This window comes from Pygoscelis adeliae, unplaced genomic scaffold (genome assembly GCF_000699105.1).
Source record: "Pygoscelis adeliae isolate BGI_AS28 unplaced genomic scaffold, ASM69910v1 Scaffold402, whole genome shotgun sequence".
NCBI classification, from domain to species: Eukaryota; Metazoa; Chordata; class Aves; order Sphenisciformes; family Spheniscidae; genus Pygoscelis; species Pygoscelis adeliae.
Window position 1 is genome coordinate 7,275,887 of NW_008824411.1, and position 23,273 is coordinate 7,299,159.

At 38.4% G+C, this 23,273-nt stretch overlaps 1 protein-coding gene across 1 annotated transcript in view; it reads right to left on the reverse strand.

Annotated features, from left to right (window-relative positions):
- CEP350 (centrosomal protein 350kDa) overlaps window positions 1–23,273 on the reverse strand; it is a 65,552-nt gene that overhangs the window by 15,839 nt on the left and 26,440 nt on the right. Inside the window, 14 exon segments of the mRNA XM_009320636.1 lie at window positions 2,508–2,652; window positions 3,895–4,106; window positions 5,692–5,891; window positions 9,623–9,745; window positions 13,405–13,562; window positions 14,353–14,499; window positions 14,888–14,975; window positions 15,914–16,098; window positions 16,653–16,849; window positions 17,382–17,548; window positions 19,295–19,414; window positions 19,786–19,922; window positions 22,190–22,321; window positions 22,511–22,669. Of these exon segments, the coding sequence (XP_009318911.1) occupies window positions 2,508–2,652; window positions 3,895–4,106; window positions 5,692–5,891; window positions 9,623–9,745; window positions 13,405–13,562; window positions 14,353–14,499; window positions 14,888–14,975; window positions 15,914–16,098; window positions 16,653–16,849; window positions 17,382–17,548; window positions 19,295–19,414; window positions 19,786–19,922; window positions 22,190–22,321; window positions 22,511–22,669 (2,170 nt within the window).

Sequence of the window (23,273 nt, forward strand, 5' to 3'; positions counted from 1 at the left end):
ATGCCATTACTGACTGTAGCTATTTTCCACCTGAACAATTTTTTTCATAATCATTATCCTTAGTAATTTTAATAAAATCTCCTCCATTCCTCTCCAACCCCAGAATTCCCTGCAACCTGGTCTTCCAGCCCTTCTGATAATGTTCTACCTCTTTTCCCTTGGGACGCTGTCCCCAGATACTTAGTTCCATTCTCTGCATGATAACCCCATTCTACCAATAACTCTGCTACTTTCATTATTTCTGCTGTAACAACCTCTTAGTCTCTCAGACTTTATAGACTGCCTCAGTGTCTCATTCTTTTCTGTCCACCTGATTATGTCCCCTTGTTTCGTTTCTTGTTTTAAATGTATACCAACATAGTGCAAAACAAGATCCTTGTCCCAGATTGGTGCTACCACAATTAAGTATGAAAAATTCTTCAAAATATTTATTTGACATAGTCTTACTGGAGCTCCTCCCTGTGGCTGATGTCCCCCTTCCTCTTCTATAGCAGCAGCTCCTAGGAGAAGGATCTTGGCTGGTTTGCTTTTCTAACGCTCAGTATTACCTATAATGTTTTCTGGACCAAAAGGCTTGGATGCTCATAAACACCAATTGCTTTACTGAACATCCTAGAAAGTAAGTCACCAGTATTATTTGGTCAGCTAGCAAGAACAGCTGGACATTTTGCTAATCAATCTCATTTCTCAAGAAAACAAGCCACCATAATGAAGGATTTCATCATCAACAACAGCCAGTAAATACAATCAAATTACTGTATTCTTTTTCCATTAACAACTGTTGTTAACCATTTAGAGAATTAAAAAAAACCAACCAAAAACAAAACCACACCAACAAAAAACCCCAGCACAAAAAGAATGGAATCTCACTGGCTAATCAGGAGTACTTTATGATGCCACTGTAATTAACAACTCCTCCCAAACAGTAAGTGACCACTATGTAATTATAGCTTTTCTTGATCAACTCATAAGGGAAAGATCTGCACATGCTTTCATCTTTGATGATCTTGCCTACGCATGCATCGGACTGACATAGCAATGACTTCATTACTACTCAGCAGCTTTGAAGATTTGTCTCTTTACAATGGAATGATTTATTGTGAAACCAGCACCATCTGATCAGCTTCCCACCTCTTATACCTTTCTTCAGCATTTGAAATCAAAGATTGCAAATACTTTATTTTATAAAAGTTTATTTTCATGATCACTGTTGCCTGCTCTACTTTTTATAATGGCTTCCTTATGTGGTTGCTCAGTCAGAACCTGAAAATAACTTTATCAAGTTGCTGAATGCTTCACTGTGTTGCAAACTGCCCTCCAGACAGAATCCCAATACAAATTACTCAGTGCAAATACTTAGGTGTTACCTATTCATTTCTCTATCCAGCAGGAGAACAGCTGCATCAAAATTACTGTTTCTATTGCACTTAGATACATATTAACTAGAAAAAAAACAAACCATAAAAGATTATTGAGCTTGCTACATCAAGCACCAGGATGGATATGTACGCACCTCAGTAAGTTATCCATCTATCACAAACAACAGCCTGTACATACAACAGAACCACCTAATTCTTTTTCCACTAAAGACTTATTGATCATTCAGGGAATTAAAAAAAACAAGCAGGAAAATGCTATCTCATTTGCTAATAAGTATTTTATGATGCTGTATCAACTGCACTGTGGAATACAAGACGTTTTAGAGACTAAAAGCACAGAAAGGTTCAACACAGACCACAGTTTAACAGAGCTGATGCTGGTGACCCGCTGAATGGAGGCTCAGGAAGTCCTGGAATCCACATGACTAACAGACTGCGAGAGCACACCAGGGAAAGGACCACGCTGTATCAGTTCCCTTCTAATATTCTCTCCCTCAGCATTTACTGGTAGCCAGCTTGGATACTGGCTAAAAGAGTATAAAGAGTCCATATAGTAGATCTTGTATTTTATAGCTCAAAATGCAATCTCAGGCCCTATTTTACGGCACACAGTTCAAACCCTCCTCCAAAAATAAAAATATATGTCCTGAAGTATCCATTCATTCTGCACATGCCAGTGCAGCTCCAACAGGTTCCCTCATACTGCCATGATAACAGAGCTATACTGCTTCTGGAGCCAGGTAGTGTTCAGAAGGAGGACGATCATGTTTTTATGCTGCTAAAAAAAAATAAGGGGTGGAACAGTATCACCTGTTAAAAGCACAGCTAACCTTGGTATTTTTAAATTCTAGGACCACCTTAACTATTGACTCTTATCTTCTTCATACCTGTTTGCAGGAACCTGTGTTGCTTTCTAAAAGAAGAGATAACATATAGACCTTCTTACCTTAAGACCTTCTTAAGCTGAAGTGATCAAATTACATCATGGGAGAATACTCCCACAAAACCTGTGGCAATTTCCAGGAATTTCTGTTTGCCTCCCCACATCTATGTCTGCATTTCAAATTTACTTGTTAAAAGCAAAAGCTTTGAAAAAGCAATTTAAACCCAAGCAGATATTATGCTTACCTGACTGTGTCAAAGATAAAGATTCATCAGACCAGTTGTGAGATATCTGATGAGACTTCACAAGTGAACGTAGCTGTCCTCCAGTTCTATGGCTGCCTTTGCTGGAATCTTGCTTTGATACAGATATGCTGCTTTTGGGAGGAGACTATGGGAGAAGAAAAGGACAAATAAGTAATTGCTTGTCAAGCTCAGTTTGAAAGTAGGAGATCATTGTCATCAGGGGCTAGTTACAAGGAAAGAACAGCGTGACTAGAGAACATCTCATAAGCAGTGGTACCTATCCAGCTATCTTAAGAAGAATTTAATCTTAGTTTGCTAGACAATAAAACAAAAATACCAAGAGCAGCAATAACTGACTGCTTAATTTGAGCTTAGATTTCAGTAAACCTGCTTAGACTACTCTATTACTACCCAAGTGAACTGACATGGTTCTGACTCACAGGTGTTCAATACAGTTTATGTAATCTTATTTCGTAACAACCATGGCAATAAGAACCCATACTAAATACATCCGTGAAACCAAAAGGACCATTTCATGTAAGAGGTGCAAGATGCCGTTCTAAATCAGTAAAACAACAGAGCACTATTTGTCTGTAGCCAGGCAAAAAATAAGAGCAAATATTCTTCCAAAATGCTCTTACTGCTGCACCATTATACCACAAACATTTCACACACCTTGAACATAACCTCTAGCACATATTAGACATTTTGTCTCACTATCTTCTCAGCAAACTTTCCAATAAAGTATTTGTAGTAAGTCTAGATGAGCAGTTCTTTTACCCCACAGACACTGCATTTTCTGTCTTACTGAGCACAGGGCAAAGTTATCAGGATGAAACTTATAAAAATTATCAACCAAGTAGAAATAATAGTTGCAATAGAACAATAAGGCAGAATTAGCTAGCAAGCAGACATAATCTGAAACTCAAAGGATTGTGCCTGACGTTACAGCTCTGCTTCTTCACCCTATAGCTATACTTCGGGATACATTACTTACAAGTAAAGCGAAGCGGAAAAACAGAGCATAGTTTCCATGGCCTCAAAGAATTTATACAATGGTAACAAGCTAGCCTACAGCTAATTCACACTGGTAAACTGGGTCAGTGTTCCACCACTTAATACTGCATACCTACATGACACACGCAAAACATTTTGCAAGGCTACCCGCAAGTTTAAAATTATCTAAACTCTGTGCTGAAGCAATTTTTCCTCAAGACTTCAAAGAACATATCTGATCACAATATTTATTCACAGTAATGTAAAATGGTATTGCAAACACAGAAAATAGTTTAATCTCTGCTTTGACAACTGGGATGGCTATACTTAATACTTCTCTGATAGCCTTTTACAAGTGTAAGAATATATATAGCATAAGAAGCTCACTCACAAGTTTGCTAGGTGAGGTAGACGACTTGAACTCTTCAGAATAAACCATTTCTTCATTAGTTGTGTTCTGTTCTGGGCTTTCTGGCTGTCCGTGGCCCATAGTCTCTGATGGGACAGACTCAGCAGCTAGACTGCCAAGATCTTCTGGGATAGAGCTTTCACTGTTCAGATGAGAGCAAGGCGGCACTGGAGACTCTTCTTCACTAGCTGTTTCTGAGATTGAATAATGAGAGAAAAAAACAAAGCGCCTAAGAACTTGCACTGACTTCTACACCTTCAGAGATACTGCTGCCTGCATATAAAGTAGTAACTGCTACCAATACATGTCAAATTGATAAGTGTTATTTCACTCCCCTAGACACCAAGGGTGGAATATTTAACAAGAACAAGCATGTTTACCAGAGAACTATGATTTAAGACTGCCAAACGTTCTTAGTGATTGCTGAATGTCTAAAATAAAGGGGTTTTCAGGATATTCTAACATTTTCCAGACAACACACTCCAAAAAGATTATTACGGAAACCTGTCCTTCCAGTTGACCATACACCAGCAAGAGTCACTATTAGTCTGAAGAAGTCACAGAGGAGCATATAATCTGCAAGCCAGATCTTGAATTTAGAATTGATTGCTTCCTTTACAGTAGTTGCAGAAAACATTTTAATGTTATGATTTCATCATGAGTCTCTCAACTAGCAACACGTAAAATAATAAGTTGGGTTTTCAATATTCCTGTTTACTAAATTCCGCAGGAGTCACAGCATTACTGAAGCAGCCATGGTGAATTATTCAATATTTGAGCAAAGGCTGGGGAGAGGAACTTCTGAAGCAGGGCCATGCTCCAATGCTTACTGGTAGATACAAATTAATAGAAAGCAAGTTTATTTTCTCATCTGTTGATGAGAATTCAGCATTCATGCTGAATTTTTGTTCATTGGAACTTACTGACTCATACACACATCATCTTTAAAATATCTTACAATGCCTAAAGTCCACATGACTGTTTTCAGTAACAAGTGTAATAGGGCATTAATCTGAATTCCCTTTGCACATTCAAAGGACATGCTGCTTGCTTTCAGCAAAGTGGGGAAAAAAGGAAAATTGATTATTTCTAGAACAATCCCTGAAGTTTCATCATTTTCTCCCACTGCAATCCAGTTGTCTGTGATTCATGCTGAAAGTATGGTCCACTTAAGACAGAACAGTAAAGCTGTAGCTCCCAAAATCTGGGAACTTGTTTTTCCTCACAATAGCATCATTTATACCAATTACATCCTAGCACACTTTAGCACAGTTGCAGATTTCAAACAGTTATACTGCGTTAACAACCAAGGGAAGAAAAAATGCTTTCCATTTTTTGACCTGATAAGAGCCATCCTCACCAACAGTAATAAGGCTAACAGGATAGACACTCAAACAGCACTACAGGGGAAAATGGTTTTAATGGATTAAGTTTGGAAGATGATCAGCAAAAGATCATGCAGTATTTTTGTACTGAAAGACAGAAATATAGTTTAAATTGTATGTAGAAACATCTGATGGGCCTACGCTGCACTGTTCACTTGAGAAGATATACAGCAAAGAAGGAATACGCATTTAACTAAGGTGTAAAACAGGGCTAAAAGAACAAGGCAACAGAAGGCAGTAAAGAGTGCAGAAATTGAGATTCTAAGAGTGTCCAGAGAAGAACAACCACCACCAAAACATCAAAAAAGGAAGAAAGTGCGAACCTAAGCAATCATTGTATCAAATTATGCATTTACTCTTGTCATTTGCATCACATCCCCCCTCTTCCTATTACCTTTGGGCTCAGTCCTCTGATCCCCCAGATCTTTCCTGGCTATTTTGGCTTTGAGCAGCTCTTTGTCCCAGGCAGCTAGAGCCTGCTTTTCTATCTGCCGTATTTCTGCTTCCTCTGCATCCAGGCGGCGTTTCCACTCCAACAATTCTTCAGCATGTTGTCGACGCTGCATCAGCTTCTGTTCTCGCTTAGTTAGGAACCTGACAGACAGAGCAGAAGACAATGGGAAAACAGCCAACCACACTCAAAGGTCCCGATACCCAGATGCTCTATTGCCACAATTCCCAGAATTATAGCCGTTCAAATTGTTTTCTAGGATAATATCCACATTAACCACTATCTCCTAAAGTTCTGATGTGCTGCTGAAAAAAACCAAACAAATAGACAAGAGGTTTTTTCTTTGCAGTAAGTAAAGTCTACAACATACTGTAAACACGCTGCTTACGTTTTAAAGATCTTCAAAACCATTAAAAGTGATACTAACTATGCACTAAAATGAACAGGATAAGTTCCCAATTTCAGGATGTGAAAAGTACCTGTGGTATTAAACTGGAACCCTCAAGAAAGCAGTTTGAAAAATGAACCTTTCTTTTTCGTAATCCCAATGACAGAAAAACTGTAACCCCAGCTGCCCAGTTCTTTCCAAATACATAGTTATAAGAGAAGGTGATTCTGTATTAATAGTTCTCCTGAATTACTGGAACTTTTATCCTTTTTCCTTTAAGCATCATCTCTGTGGATTGCCACACTTGGAATGTTAATTGTCAGCTGACAGCATCAAGAGAGTAAGGATGCAGGACTGTTTTTCCCAGGTACTAACAGATCAGGCTGCTAATTTAAGAGCAGATAAAAAGTAAAGCTCATGCTGAAAATTAGCAGGTTTTTTTTTCTTTATAACAAAGATTTCTTAAGTGATCCATGAAACCTCACTAACGGGGAAATTCTTAGAGAACTTCATAGGTATGAATAGGTTTGTGTGCATATACTAGTCCTCTTTGCCAGCTCTTGAACAACAGTATCTCTGGTCTTACTTCTAAATATTGAAGTAACCAAGACCATACAGCATTTAACCTTTAAGATAGCAAATGGAAGCAAGTTCAACATCAATTGCACACACTTCCTCTGACATGCCAAGCCTAGAGAAGAGTGTACATCAATCCATTCGTCTCCTACACTGAAATTTTTAAGAAGTCACAGAAACAATCTGTAGAAAATACACGGTTTGCCAGCCAGAGCGAGAGTTCGTCATTGGTACAGAAGGTGTGGTGCCTAAAAAGGCAGTCTTTAAAGACTTGTGATATTTTGCTTTGCAAATGCCTTTATAATTTGTAATTTTCAAGCCATCCCAAACACTTAGCATCAAAGTTTTTAAGCTGCAAAGCAGATAATAATTTCATTTCTGCTTTTTAATCTCTCATGTTTCAAAAAACCCTTTTATTTACAGAGACTGGGATGACCAACTGGCTAATCTGCAGGTCTCGCCTGCTAAGGGACATTTCTTGTTTGCTCACTCAGCGTTCATTCTGTTCCCTGGAAAAGTGAGCTGGCAGTTCATCAGAAAGGGTAAGATTCAGATAAGTCCTTCTCTAAGACAGATTCAGATAAGGTGGACAAGTTATGATGCGAAGATAAAAGCTTCAGAAGCCAGCAAGACATGCCCACAATCTTCTCTTCTTTGGTCAAAACAAAAGCAGGAGAAAAATAGAAGCACCTCAGAGTCTCTGGAACACCTGCCACCTTCAAGCTGACAGATTCCATGATTTCAAACATCAAACATGGTCTACTCTTAGGCAAAACCGACAGATTACTATCATTAAGAAACTACCAACAGTAATTGCATTACAAACATGACACGGACAGTCATGCTTATGTTGTGTCTTTCACCAACACTATCAGATTTATCAACTCTTTACTTTCAGATACACATCTGTTCCAATTTGTCTAGCAGATCATGTATTTGGAACTCGTTATGGAGGTCATTATTACAATGATCTCAATGCAAAAGGCAACTTTTTCTTCTGCCTTCACTTGCTGTTTGACTTCATCAGAATGTCCGGATCTTCACAGTTTCCTGGATTTTGAGGGAGGCAAGTCCAGTTGAAATAAAATGCAAAAGAAAGGCTGAAAAAATATGGATTCAAAAGAGCAGGACTCCTTAAAAGCAGATGTCAAATGAATTAACCCAGAAGACCACAAACAGGCGGACAATTACCTAAATGACCATGAAACTAATCACCACACAAAGACTACCTAATAAGAAAGGTAAGTCAAAAGAAGTGATGGGAGAAAAAGGGGTTCCAACATTCAACCTACAGGAAGATGAGGATTAAAGCAGCATGGCCAAAGATGCTGACCCTTTTATAACCCTGGGGTTTAAAAGGTCAGAGCCACAAGGTAGCATACACACTGCCTTAATATTTACTACGGTCTGGAGGGTTCCAGTTGCAACACCAAGGGTACACATTTACCCTCAAAAGCAGGGGCACTTTCACAGAAAAAAAAAAAAGCAAAACCACATCTGGCACCTATGAAACTGGAAATCTAGGGGAGCAAAGAGGAAGCAGCAGCACTCAGATCACACCAGCATGATTTCAAAGTCTAACTATTTCTATGGTGCTAACATCACGCATTTTATCCATCCATTCCAAATAATAACCCGAAAGCATTAACCTGGTGCTCTAACCTGTACTTGTACATTTATAACCAAGATATACTGACTTTCAGCCCAAAGTAGACAGTTTTAGCAGCTATTCTGAAGTAGTGACCAGACAGTGGGAGCAAAGCGAACCCAGTTTTAGCAGCTATTCTGAAGTAGCGACCAGACAGCGGGAGCAAAGCGAACCCAACTGTCTGTCACTCAGAACACAGTAGGAGTAAGAGATTAGAATCATGGAATGGTTTGGGTTGGAAGGGACCTTAAAGATCATCTAGTCCAACCCCCCTATCATGGGCTGGGACATCTTCCACTAGATCAGGTTGTCAAAGCGCTGTCCAGCCTGACCTTGAACACTTCCAGGGATGGGGACATCCACAACTTCTCTGGGCAACCTGTTCCAGTGTCTCACCACTCTCATAGTAAAAAAATTCTTCCTTCTATTTAATCTAGATCTACCCTCTCTTAGTCTAAAACTGTTACCCCTTGTCCTATCACTACAGGCCCTGGCAAAAAGTCTTTCTCCATTTTTCTTATAAGCCCACTTTATATATTGAAAAGCCACAATAAGGTCTCCCCACAGCCTTCTCTTCTCCAGGCTGAACAACACCAGTTCTCTCAGCCTCTCTTCACAGGACAGGCATTCCATCCCTCTGATCATTTTTGTGGCCTTCCTCTGGACCCACTCCAACAGGTCCATGTCTTTCTTGCACTGGGGACCCCAGAACTGGACGCAGTACTCCAGATTGGGTCTCATGAGAACAGGGTAGAGGGGGAGCATCACCTCCCTTGACCTGCTGGCCACGCTTCTTTTGATGCAGCCCAGGATACATTTGGCTTTCTGGGCTGCAAGTGCACATTGCCAGCTCATATCCCATTTTTTGTCCACCAGCATCCCCAAGTCCTTCTCTGCAGGGCTGCTCTCAACCCATTCATCCCTGTCTATATTGATACTGGGGATTGCCCTGACCCAGGTGCAGGACCTTGCACTTGGCCTTGCTGACCTTCATGAGGTTCACACTGGCCCACTCCTCAAGCCTATCAAGGTCTCTCTGGATGGCATCCCTTCCCTCTAGCGAATCAACTACACCACTCAGCTTGGTGTTGTCCGCAAACTTGCTGAGGGTGCACACAATCCCACTGTCTACATCATTAACAAAGATCTGGAAACAGTGAGGAGTGTCAAAACCGTTCACTGATGAAGAACCTCTTGACTTTCTAGGACTGAACAGAGCATGCTCTATCAAAGAGTCTATCACTCAAGAAAGATACAGTTACCTGACCAATTGGTTGTAGATATACAGCTGGAATTTGGGGTGGAGGTTGGGAAAACAGACACTGAGAGAAGCCCAGTGGTGAGACGTAAAGACAGAGAAGAAGTAGTGAACAGGAGAGCAGTGTCTACAAAATAAGGAGGAAGAGTTTAAAACTAAGATAGCAAAAAAGGCAGAAAGAACGAGAAAAGGATAGCATCTAGCAAAGACCTTTAAAATTAATTGCATTTAACATTGTATAGTTATTAACCAACATCTGAAGTAGAAAAACTATACACTGTTATGCAGAAGGTAATAGCACACATACACTTATAACACTTCATTTTCTGTTAATTAAAGGCAAGCTACTTTCACACTGCTATATTTTTCTTTAAATTTTGAAGGAGTTTATTAGTTTGATGCAGACTTCCACATGCACAGGTTAATATATCTCAACCTGATCTTTTTGCAACTCCTACTATTCTAACCATCGATAGAGTATACTATTAGCATTAAATAGCACGCTGGTTTTGCGATATGAACAACTTTGCTAGTCTGAAACTTTAAATACATTTTCATTCACCTGGTGAAACCTCAGTAAAATTACTTCTCCAAAGGTAAGCACCAGTGAAAGGGCAAAAAAAAAAAAGAGATTAAATAATCTATTTTTAAAACATGAGCAATTCCAGGAAAAGTCTGAGATATACCTGTAATTCAACTTCTAGCTGCTTTTTTTTTTTTTTTTTTTGCAACAAAGTGCAGACTTGGTTTCAGAATACTCACGTATTGCCTCTTTCACTTGAAGTACTAGCTGCAGAACAATAATGCCTATTGTTTTAAAAAAAAACCTACATAAACTTACAGCTGTGCTTAAAATGGTATTTCCTAATGAACTACCATTTTAAGCTAATTCCTAATGAATTATCATGTTTATAGAAAAATACCATGCTCCATGTAGCTCTATCAACTGAAATGCAAGGTAAGAAGCATATTAAGGAAATGCAAAAGAAAATGAGCATTTAATCAGTTCTTCTATTGCACAGATTATCATTGAAGTTGCATATGCAAGGAAAGCAAGGGGAAAGTGGTTAATTCTCTTTGACAGAGCATGCTCCTGTTCACATGCAGGCTATACAGATTGATCAATTAAAATTAAAGCAGAACTATTCTTTCATTCCCCTTTTAGCAGAAGAGAAATATTAAAGCTGCCTCATAAGTAAAAAAGCCAAAGGATTTTCACTTTGCAATGGAGTATAGCAAATCCAGCATAGCAGGGTTTCCCAATTCCTTCGTATTTGTCATTCAGCTTCTTTCGTTTTGCAGTATCTCGCAATCTGATTAATTCCCTTCAAACAGCAGGTTCCTATCATTACACCCCGAACCAAACACCTTACTCTATTACGTTAATATTATTCTTATGCGTTTACAAATAAGGATATTAAAAAAAAAGATACCAAGTTGGCACTGTTTTTCAACCAATAAGCACTGCTATCACTATCAAAATACCTGCAAAAGGTGTGCAAAAGCTATAGAATTAGGAAGATCAAGTTCTAGAGAATCATTTATGTTTATACAAAATACTATTTCCTTTGAACATATATAGCAACCCAAGATAAAACCATAAAAACAGAAATACATGACCACATAAGTTACATCACACGCAATTTCCACTTGTTCCTCCTAAAAGCAATTGTTTCACCTCAAATCCCACTGTCCACCTTTTGAAAAGGTATTTTCCAGGTAAGTAATATTTTGGACTGACAAAGTGTCTTTAAGGGTAGAACATACTTTGTACCTACTACTATCCTTTGTAATAGTAAGAATAATTATTTATTAATACATAATTCTTTCTGTAATCATTAAGTGTTGCTTAGAAATGAAGGCACTTTGAAATAAGATTTCAAAAACAATATTGACAAAAATACTACTTGGTAAAAAAAGCATACAAAATCTTGAAGATAAAAGTGTATTTGTCATCTCTTATAGTATTAATAAAATCTCAAAATTCATAAGCTGTAACTTAGTTTTGTAACACTATATCACCATTTGAAATTTTGTATGCTGAATCTCGGGTGGAAAAAATAAGATTAAGACTCTATTTTTAACAAAAAAAATAGGACCAGAAGAAAAATTCTGTTTTCTTGAAACCCTAGAAGTCAACATGGCCTACAGAGCACATCCTTTTCAAGTCCCCATCTTAAGCCATTTACCAACCTCAAAACATACTTCGAGAAAGAGTTTGCTGCAGTAACGATGGGGTGGTTTTCACATGACTTGGAATGCAAGAGTTTAGTTTTGGTAATATGACACTTCAGAAACTTGAAATCATTTGTGATTTTGGCTGTTCAGTTTACCAGGTCCTACCAGAAGAGTATGAATAAAATAGCCAGGATTCTAGCCTTCAGTTCAGGCTAGAACATGAAGACCATGTAACTAGAACATGTTTTTGTTTTTTGCCTACTTACACCAAATACTCACTTACTACTACTGTTTTTTATCTTCATCATACACAAATACATGCAAGTGTGGCAAATACTCAAATGATTACAAGCAAATAAGGTGCTAAGGAGTCACAGCACCTTGCCTTTACAAATGGTAATGCTTTCTGGTATTTTATCCAGCTGTGTTAGGAGCCTCAAGAGAGAAAACATAACAAAAACCACGCATATGGACTAAAATATAGTGACCTACCTTGGTTATAAGTTAAAAAAAATTTTTTTTGTGTACGTTTAAGAAAAGACTATTCCTTGCAGTAACTGGCAGAGGCCAGACTTTTAATGGGTTAGTCTCAAATAAGAACTTAAGGCTTCATCTAATGAGCACATGCTGGGAAAGCATTTGGGATGTTTAGTGCAGACTAAGTAATTCCTACACGGAAAAGATGCAGAAACAATTTTTGATTCAAAACAATTTAACAGGTGAAATCAACTGATTCAGTTTTCAGACCCAGGAACTGCACATATACTTCATTATCTCCTCTGAAGACTAACAACCGTTTTCAACATTTTTCCAACCTGTTGCCCACATAGGAGGAAAAGAAAGGTCTTACTAACTGCCTGTCTTCTCAGTCACACACATACCACCTCCATTAATTACGAAAATACTTACAGAATTCATCCCTAGCTGATTTTAATGCAATTAGAATTGAAATTCAGCAGCTGGTAATAAGGTAGAAATCATGTGTCCGACAAGCTCAACAACTTTCTGTGAGCCAGATCTCAAACTCAGTTACTAGTTTTTGCATAAGACTATTACTATTTATAACTTATGCTTCAATTCAAGATAAAAATTGGTACTGTAATTTCAGAGTCTCACTCCCTATATTTTTTCCCTTTAAAATAAAAGGGGAGATACAAAGCACAGGCACAACTTTGACCAATTGACTTCAGGTCTCTCATTGCAAGAGGAACTCTGACAAGATGTACCATCAAGCTGGAGCCCGTACAAGTTCCTTGTATACACAAACATCAAAATCTCTTAAATTGATGTGCTTTTACTGACTCTATCAAGTACAAAGAACATTAAAACCAATCTTCTACAATAAAACCTTGACCACATGGTCTGCCAACTAACAATGTTTGAATCTCAGTATTCATGCAAGAATTGTAGCCTTTAAAATATTATATTCAAAGATTAATATAGTTCTATTAATGCTTCCAATCAGCTATTTTTCAGACAATTCTGATCAAAGTGTATGTGATATCAATACCTCTAACTTTTCTGATGGCCTTTTTTAGTGCAGATAGCGGCCAAACCAACTTGTTCTATTAAAATAGTAAACTTTTGTATAAGAAAAAAATTAGTTACTTTTCATCCATTCTGCTGCGCATTTTTTTAAGTTTCTGCATAATGCTACTAGTCTCACTGCTGGAGATTGAGATTGGGGAAGGGCTGCGTGTTTCTGCATCAGTTGGAAGTGGGCTAGAACCATTGCTCTGCTTGATGTCATCCTCACTGTGAAGTTCCTGCAATTAAGTGTTAAAAAAAAAAATCAACATTGAAAGTAGGAAAAGTTATTCTACCATCTTCTTAAAAATTGTGTTAATTTAGGTTATTTCTCTCGAGAGTACATCAAAGACTACTTCAGATAAGTCTGTCCACCTGCAGATTTAACTTCATTTTCCAACTTCATTTTTATTTGACACAAAGTTTTTAGTACACCCTTTTTCTCCATAATTTAAGTTATCCCCTAACTGTATCTAGAATAAACCCACCATAATTCAGTTACCCAAACAGGAAACCAATCCTTTCTATACTACTATTATTAAACTTGCATCTCCTCAAAATTTTGTAAGGAGGCAGACAGTTATCAAAGTCCTGTTTTGCTATCTCATAAAGCAGATGAAAGAAACTTAGTGTAATGACACTAACACACACACAAAGCAGCAAGTTTTGGGTTTAGCGCTTACATTTAGTCCTTTGGGGTATACAATCAAACAAAATCAGAGCCTGAGAGATCTAAGCATCAAAAAACTGATATTCTCAAAGTCATTAGTTAAGCTTGAGAATTAACAATCACCATCTACTGCCCAGTTAAAACATTTCATAACTTCTCCAAATGCATTTCCTTAAATAATGCTTTAAAGAAATTAAACATAAAATTGCTGAGATAAAGAGGATGAGACTGTTTGAGGCAAACAGAACTTCCAAGTGATAGGTCCAATTTAGTAGCTTTTCATGCCTATAAACACTGAAGTCAAATACCAGCTGCACGGCCAAAGAGGGAAGACTCCAGCTTCTGTACTGAACACTTACCAGCTTGTTTTCTCCTGCAGACTTCAGTTTTTCCTGCAGTTTCATTGTAGTCTGACGGATGCGTTCTATTTCTGCCTGCTGTTTAAGGATCAGTTGTCTCTCCTTCCGAGCAGCCTTGTTAGCCTCTTGAAGACGCTTAATTTCTGCCTTTTAGGTATAAAGGATTAAGCATAAGAACTGTGACAGACAGCTCTAAAGAAAACACTCTAAAGCTGCCACAGTGTCCATGCTATGGGTTTAAAATGACTGAAATTACATGATAAAGTAACTAGCCTGAACTTCAGCAGCAAAGAACAGAAGATCAATTAATATATCTAAGTCTCAACCAGTGAGAGTACTGATACAGAAGGACCCTTTTAAACAATGTGTTAAATACTACTGAAATGCAAATAAAACTTATTGGTAAGAAATACTGGTAGCTGCCTATCCAAAAGCCTGGTATGGAGTTTTCTCAATTCTTAGCTTTTACAGTGTCTGAAACATTTAATGGTTATATAGGGATTTCAACAGGATTTTCCTGGAGGGCATCAGTTACCTTTTCCTGCTGTAATCTCAGCAGCAGACCACGCTGCCTCTTTCGAATAGGAGGCATTTTATCATCCTCCCCCTTGTCTCGCAAATGCCTGCAAACAGATTGGAAGAAACGATTAAATAAGAAAAAAGTGCACAGCAACGAGCCTTTTACTCTTTAAAGTAAAAAAAAAAAGTTTACTTTTCCTAACCTGCAGAAGAGTATATGCCTGTACTTAATCATTGGCATTCTCTATAGTGGAATATTTTGTACTGTTTAGTTAAAGACAGGCACAGTTAAAAGGCCAGTGCAGTAATTCAAGATCTCATACGAACGGGCAGAAGTTCTGCAGAGGTAGCATGCTCACCATTTGAGAAAGACAAAAGAAAAGACACTTTTTGTGTCAATTGTGAGGTCACTACCTCACAATCCTTTATCAAACCCACAATGATAAGCAGTTGGAAGAAAACGTCTAGTGAACAATGGTACTCTCATGCAGAGAGTGACCATGGAAAAGTATTATTGATTAAATCTGGCCACCGCTGTTTAGTAGTGTCACTAGGTACTTCAAGTGGCATTCCAGGACAAAGCATATGTTAGGTTGGAAACAAATCATTAAGGACAACACGCACTCAGATTTACAAAATTTGGCCTGAGTCAACTAAAATGACCTCAGATAGACATCAAGCAAATAACGTTACAACTGTTTGACAGTTCTATACATTCTTGAATTAAGACTTGTAGAGTAATGGTTGCAAACTACCTTCTCTGACTGACAACAAACATCTGATGTTCTACTGTTTCAATGAAATTCTCTTTTATCAAACTGCATTCAATGTAAACATCAAAGCACACTTACAAACTGGGTTCTGTTCTTTCCAAGTGACAATAACATTTGTATAGATTACTGATGCCGGAAGACTAGTTCAACCATTGATACTTAATAAGAGAGGGCTGGGATGGAAGCAAAATCTTACAAAAAAAAAAAAATCAAGTAAAAGTACAAGAAAATGGTTGGTCAGCAACAGTGTTTATTCAGAGCTGCCTTACTTCTTCTGGTGTTCCAGCCAAGCTAATTCAGCCTTGGTCTTCTCTTTCAGAGCCTTCTCCCGGAGCCGAAGCAGCGAGGACTGATGAGCTGCTCGCATTTCCTCCTCTTTCATGTACTGTCTTACCATCTCCATGGTAAATTTAGAGAAACTATCTTGCCCCCCTGAGAATGGCATGCTTAGCTCCTAGAAGGCAAGACAAATTTGGCATGATATGATAATACAGAAATTCCAAGGCTTTTTTCAATTACAAGGTATGTGTGCATATACAAAGATATACACACACAAAAACAGATGTAAGAAGGGAAGCTGTTTTTCCTCTGAGCTCTGTGCAGACCAGCTTTTTCTGCCCTGGGCTGCGTGACAGTTTTGGGACTTCCCCTCTTGGGCCAGAGAGATGAAGCATCCTCTTGCACTTCCTAGCTGTGTGTAGGCACAGTAGGAAGACTTAATCCACTGGGCTTTTATAACCTACCTCAAAAAGTCACTCCTCTTCTCCAAAGCCACAAGAGAACAGGTATAGGCCTGGATGGACTGTTCCATAAGTCAAGTCATCGCACTTGTACAACAGTGACATACCGCATGATTCACACAATTCTATGTTTTCAGATGCTCAAGGAACCACAGGGAGGAAGAGAACTGTACAGTTTGCAAACACAACTAAGAATGGCTCACTTGAAGCTCATCAGCTTAACCATTTCAGTTCAGTTATTTACCTTAACTATGGTTGCTTGACCTACCTTGATAGATGACAGAGCTGTTTTTTCTGGGGAGAGTTCCTCATCAGAATCATCACGATTACCCCGCTTCTTCTCCAAGTTATTTCTGCGATGACTCTCAGAGGGCAGCAAAGACCGAAAAGACTTTTCCTCAATCTCATCCTCTGTCATGGACTCATCAAATTTCAGGGAATACTCTGTTGCAACAGAAGCAGAATCTGGGGAGAAATCAGGGAAGTGGTTTTATGCTCAGGTGTGTACCGTGAATGCAGTTTTACTCTGTTTCACCTCAGTAAAGTTAGGGAGGCAGTAAAGACAAGGAGATAATTACTCTAATGCAGAAAAATGAGTGTTTAGAAAAGAGTGTCCTTGAGTTAGAGGACATCATGAAATACTGTTATCTAGCTTCAAAAGACCTAACAGACTTCTGTACACAGGTATAAACACATTTCTGGGGCTGCTGAAACATTTGGCATTCAGCCTGCATATTCAGCAAGTGAACATCTGGCTACAGATAGCACAGCAGAAAGTGGAATGGCCCACAGACTCCATCACTCTGACGTGCAGAATTTCAAAGGTTCCCATCTCCCTGTGCCATCCTCTGTTACCTCTTAAGATGCTACCAAAACACCTGGGGCTCAGCTTTCTTCACACATATTCCCTCATTTATTTCAGAAACTAATTCTGAAACAGCACCTCCCTCCCCCTTTACCACCTTCAGATTCATCACATACAAACAATACAGCTAACCTTTTTCGTCTGGCAGTGATAAAATACTATCACTCGGCAAGGAATCATCCACACCCGTATGAGCCTGCTCTTCAATACTGCTAGTTATCTTTTCACGACGGGAAAGCTTTTTCTCATTCTCCTTAGAAGATGGAACTGAAGGACTCTCTTGGCGGCTGCTGGTACTACTGTGTTATCAAGAGATAATTTTTTTTTAAAAATTACTTTGCACATTTCAAAATATTTATATTACATTACTACTGTACATACCATGATTAACACCCCAGCTACAATCGACATGCAGAGGGTTGGTTTTATTTTTAAAATGCAGCTTGGCTACTTCAAAACTCCAAGCCTCATCAAGCTGCTGATTGACAGCAGAATTTGTTATTTTTATTCTACCTTAGAATGCAAGTGGTTTGTAGGTATGCACACCCTCTACCTGGCAATGAGTATTGATGATAAACCATTACAAACATCTCTCCTTACAGTTTTTAAAAGGATGCGCAAGATAGTGATACTGTTTTAAATTAGCACTACAGAGGACAAAATCATTCCAGTTGGTCAAGATCAGAGAAGGGCTGTGAGAAACTGCATGGGACCTAACTAGATCAGATAAGTCAACAGGAAACAAAAAGCTAAAATCCAGTATTAAACACAGGCAAGATACTGAAAAGTAACACCAGAAATGAGTCAAATCTAAACCTCAAGCAAGCAGCACTCCAGGCACTTCATGTAAAATCTCAAGCCAGGGCAAAGCAGCAGTGAAAAAAAAAAAACCACAACAACCCCCCAAACCCTAACAAAATGGCCAGATACACAGAGAACAGAATAGAAAGTAATACACATTACAGAGCAGGCAGTTCCACAGGTTCTTGGCCCTGCATTTTCAGAACATATGCTCCAGTCTATGTTCTAGTCCATTTCAAAAAGACACAGAGCAAAATCAGCAGGGCACAAAATACAAATATTTAGGACAGGGAAAAAGACTCAGATAAACAGAGACTTAAAAGCAACTTTTATGTTACAAAGGTGATGCAACAGAAGCATGCAAGTAGGCCACAGCACAGAAAGCAGAATAATCTCAGCTCAACAACTTCACCTAACCAAAGTCAAGGCCACGTCCAAGTTCTGAACGCCTGCAAGGACAGAGGATCCCACAACCTCCCTACACCCCCATTCCAGTGTTTGACCACTCTCACAGGAAGCATTTTTTTTCCCCCAATGATTTTTCCCTTTCTGGAATGTCACCATTGCCTTTTGTCATCTCACTGTGCACCTCCAAGAAGAGTCTAGCCTCCTGTTCCCTAACAACCTACCTTTAGGATACTGCAACTAGATCCCTGTCCCCTTAGCCTTCTCTTTTCTAGGTTAAGTTAGCTCAGTTCCTTCAGCCTCTCTTTTACATCACGTACTCCAGCCTCCTAACCATCTTGGTGGTTCACCACTAGACTCGCGTCAGTGTGTTAATGTCTTCTGTCCAGGAGCCCCAAACTGGACACTTTATTCCAGATACAGTCTCAAAAGAGCTGAACAAAGGGGAATAACCATTTCCCTTCACCTGCTTGCTAGACTCTTGCTAATTCAGCTGAATGAGAAAGCAGATGTGGAACTCAATTATTCTTAAGCTACGAAAGAGAAAAGTGTCCAATTAGAACAAATACAGCAAATTCAAAACTGAAGATATTAACACACAACATACTATTACACTGTGGACCACAGTGTAGTAGGATTTTTAATTAAAGACAAAGCAAATTCTGGTAGGCACGTAAACCTTCAAGTTCTGGAATATAAGACAGGTTTACCTGTTGAAGGTTTAATATTGACTTTCCCTCTTTTTTAAAAAAACATTGAAGGAAATATCTTGATATTCCTTTGTACTTTAGTTCTTATTTATAGCAAAAAAACCCCTGTGTAATCTAAACTCTTCTTACCTCTGATCATGAACCTTTGATCTTGAGGACTCTGAATAACTATCAAACATCAGTGAGTATGTCGGTTTTGAGTCACCTGTCTCCTCTTTACCTTGTGATATGGCACCAGACTCACATATCCTGAGAAAGAGAAGCGTTTTGTGTAAGTCTGCATTGTCTTAAATCAAAGAGTAATACAGTTTTCACAAGCTTTCATCAGTTTACTAGAAGTAGTAACAGCTAAAGTTTCTGAAAAGATCACTTAAAGCTTAGACTAGTTAAATCATCCCACAAAACATTTAGACCATCTTTTTCTACTCTTTTATATAGAGCTTCACAGAACCAGTTAACGTCATCTTTGGCGTATACTATTTAGGGCATAAAGATGGAATCTAAATTGTTCTTAAATGCTCACTCATTATGACATCTTAAAATTTTCTTCAAGGATAGGTGAAGTAAAACCTAACAAATCTTACTTCCCCCTTCCCAAGATGTGAAACATTAGGCAAAACCTGTTTGTATCAGTTCGGGCTCTCAGTTGTTTCATGAACTCTGAATGATGCTGCCGCTGGTGGTCAAACAAGGTGGTGACTGGAGCAGCTGGAGCGCTCACAGGATCCGAGATCTGGCTTCGTGCTAACTCTGACATCTGAGTACAATAAAAAACAAAGGAATACAATGAGCTTATCAGCATCAAAATGTTTTTGAAAGAGAAAATAGTCATTCTCGCAGGCAATTTGCTGATTTATTGAACAAACGCGTAAGACATGGTTTTAAGATGGTTTGTAATTACATATGTGTCAATTTTGGTTGTAGGAGGTGCATATTGCTCTGTAAATACATTATTTTTTATTCTTTAATTTATGCAGAGTGGAATTATTGATATGAAACTACAGACATGCAAGATACTACCTATCATTCTAATCAACTTAACCAAACTCTGATCAGTAGAATGATCCCCACATAATAAAACATTCCAGACTTACCGTTAGAATTCATTAAAAAAAAACAAAAAACACCCCCCAAAAAATCCCACCCAAAACAACCCACAAACACCAGAAACAGTGTTTTGTTTTTCATTTGGAAGTGCATCTTGCCCAAAGAGCAAGAAATATTCTTTCCACTCCAAAGGAATCTTTAAGTTCCAATATCATGCAAACTGCCAGGTCTAAAATTGGCAGCATTAAATCAACAGATAGCTATAAATTATCCTTTTTAATGTATGGCAGTCACTGTGTACCTGACTAGAAATAAGAACTTCTTCAGAAATCAAAGCAGATAACACTGGTTTTTAGAAGCTTTAGAATTTATTATTTTTCTTCTTGTTCAAAGGTCTGCCTCTTGCAGAGCAGGGAACTCCGGTTGGTTTTGAAGGTAGGAATAAGCTGTATTTCAATAACTTCAAATACACATACTGAGTTTCTTCATTAATTCTTCAATTAATGTATACAAATTTTATAGAAACAAGTGAATTTTTTTTTAATTGGATTGTCTGTATACATCACCCACCGTTTTATCCTTCATTAGTACAACAGTCAACTCTAAGCAAACAAACTTGTATAGTAGCATGCTGTATTATCTCTTTTGCTTAAGATAAACTTCTAATTGAAAGCAATGCAGAAAATTAACTCCATTCCTTTATACGTAAGAAATTACAGCGTACATCCAAAAACATTCCCAGCACATTGGTGACTGGCATTTCCATTGCTGCATTCCAGTTAAAACAAATGGTTGTTCAACTGAATATCAGGAGTCACTTGTGAACGTGGATGGAAAAGCTACTCTGCTAGCCCGTCATCACTGAGCAGGTCCATCCCCATCGACCTCTCCACTAGCACCTCTTACTCTCGGACTTCAAACTTAAAGCAAGACTAGAGATTAAAACCCTACACCCAATAATAGCTGCCTCTGTTTCTTCTACCTTGTTTCTTAATTGGTTTCCACCCACTTCAGCTCTATAAACTACGAGTGTTTCTTTGTCTTTATCAAAGACTTCACTTCCTACTATCAACAACCACCGCATGTATCTCAGATGCCTGAGTTTTTCTGCTCCTTTAACCTAACCCATTCTTGTCTATTAAAAAATTATTTAAAACTTCATATATTTGGCAAAGCCCAGAACAAGTACATCAGTATTATTCTACAGTCCCATCACCCATCATAAAAACAGCCTTGCTGAGCACCAATATGTGCATAAGCTGTGAAGAAACAGTTATGTTCATACTTATCAGCCTTCTGCACTCCATCCCATAACCCTAATCCACAGTCACTGCGATTGCTAAACTATGAAGAAACAAAAGCATTTTTTGGTTACTGTGTTTCTTACCGGTGTGTGAAACAGCTGCTACACGTTGGGAACAACAAGTATAAAAAATGATAAACTGATAAAAATTCTGTATGCCACAAGAAGAATGAAAAGAGACTCAAAAAGAAAACGTCAACCTCTGTACCACGTTAAAAGCTCTGCTGAAGTTCCTCCCCCCTCCTTTTTTTTTAATTATTTATTTTATTTGTTGGTCTCCTACCTTTCAAAAGTAAGCAAAATTGCTATTTCCCTGCTTTTCTATTTTAATTTGCATATGAAACAGATACAGGATCAATCCCTGATGGAGTGTAACTCTAACGAATTAAAGATGATGTGTTCACTGTCATCAATCTATCCTGGAAGAACAAAAACTTCTTAACAGTTTGTACACTGGAAGATCATAAGAATAGTGAACAGGGATTTAAGGCTGCCAACTGACTTCTAAGTAGTAATGCCAGAAAAGCTCCTTTAAAGTCCCATCATTTGTCATGTTACGAAGGTGAAGAAGTTGTGCCGAGAATGACATTGAACAGAGAATAACCTAGAGGCAAAAAAATATTCAAAATAATACTGAAATCAGAATAGCTTTTTCCTTTCGCTCAGGACCTCACCTCACGGATCTGGTGAGCTGCATCTGTAGTGAGAAGTGCAGTTTCTGCCTGCTTGGCTGCAGCCTTGCATGGGGTCTCTTGTACAGCCTCCTGCCGTGACTGGACCAGATGCTGCAGTGACTCTGCATGGACCTATGCAGAAAACACAGCCAGTTCAGCTCTTCAGAATTTTCTGGCTATAATTTTTTATTTCTCAAAATCTGGGGGAAAAAACTTTGAAATTGACCCCAAGAGCTTTTTTCAGCTATATGAAACCCCTTCACCATTTCCATATGTTCACAGCTTCAAATTAAGAATACTCATAGGCACAGATTTACTTACAACATTTTGCCTCTTACACACTCCACATTTTTTGAAGGGCAGCATTACCTGAGCTGCCTTCTGCCTTGCCTCGTCCAGTTGTCTCTGACTTTCTAAAGCTTCTTGTTCAGCCCTGATTTTCAAAAGCGCTAAGTCCCGTTCATGGCGCTGCTGCTGTGCCTACAGATTAGGAAAACAAGTTTTAATCACGCAAGTTAAATGTAAAGACCTTTTTTGCCTTAGCCACTGGCTGCAGCTACCTCTGAAGGATCTAGATCTACTCTACTGGTGGTGCCTCTCCTGCTAAAGTAAAATTTTCAGCCTACTGACTGACCCTCTCCCTTTTTAAGTAGACAGTAGACAATGCGCATTCCCCATACTCTTCCACCACAGTGTAGAAAAAAAAGAGGATTTAGGAGACCAATTAATTCAACAAACTAGAACAAGCAATCTTGTCAACATAAGGAAATTTCAACCAAAAATATCCTTTTCATGGAATAAGATAAATGATCCAGCCTGAACAACTACACTGAATGGCATTGGGACGCAACATCAAACCCAGTAAATAATCATGTTTTTATTTTACTGAAGTACACAACCAAAGCAGCGATTCCAGCTAATGGTATGTTAAATGACACTATTCTAGAGTCACTAGTTCCTTGGTGTCAACTTAAAATAAGAAAGATAACAGAAATTAATCCTAAAAGATTGACATTAATCAGAGATGCTCCATCATGCCCATTATGATTTCTCTGCATTGCTAACAAAAGCATAACTCGCCCTA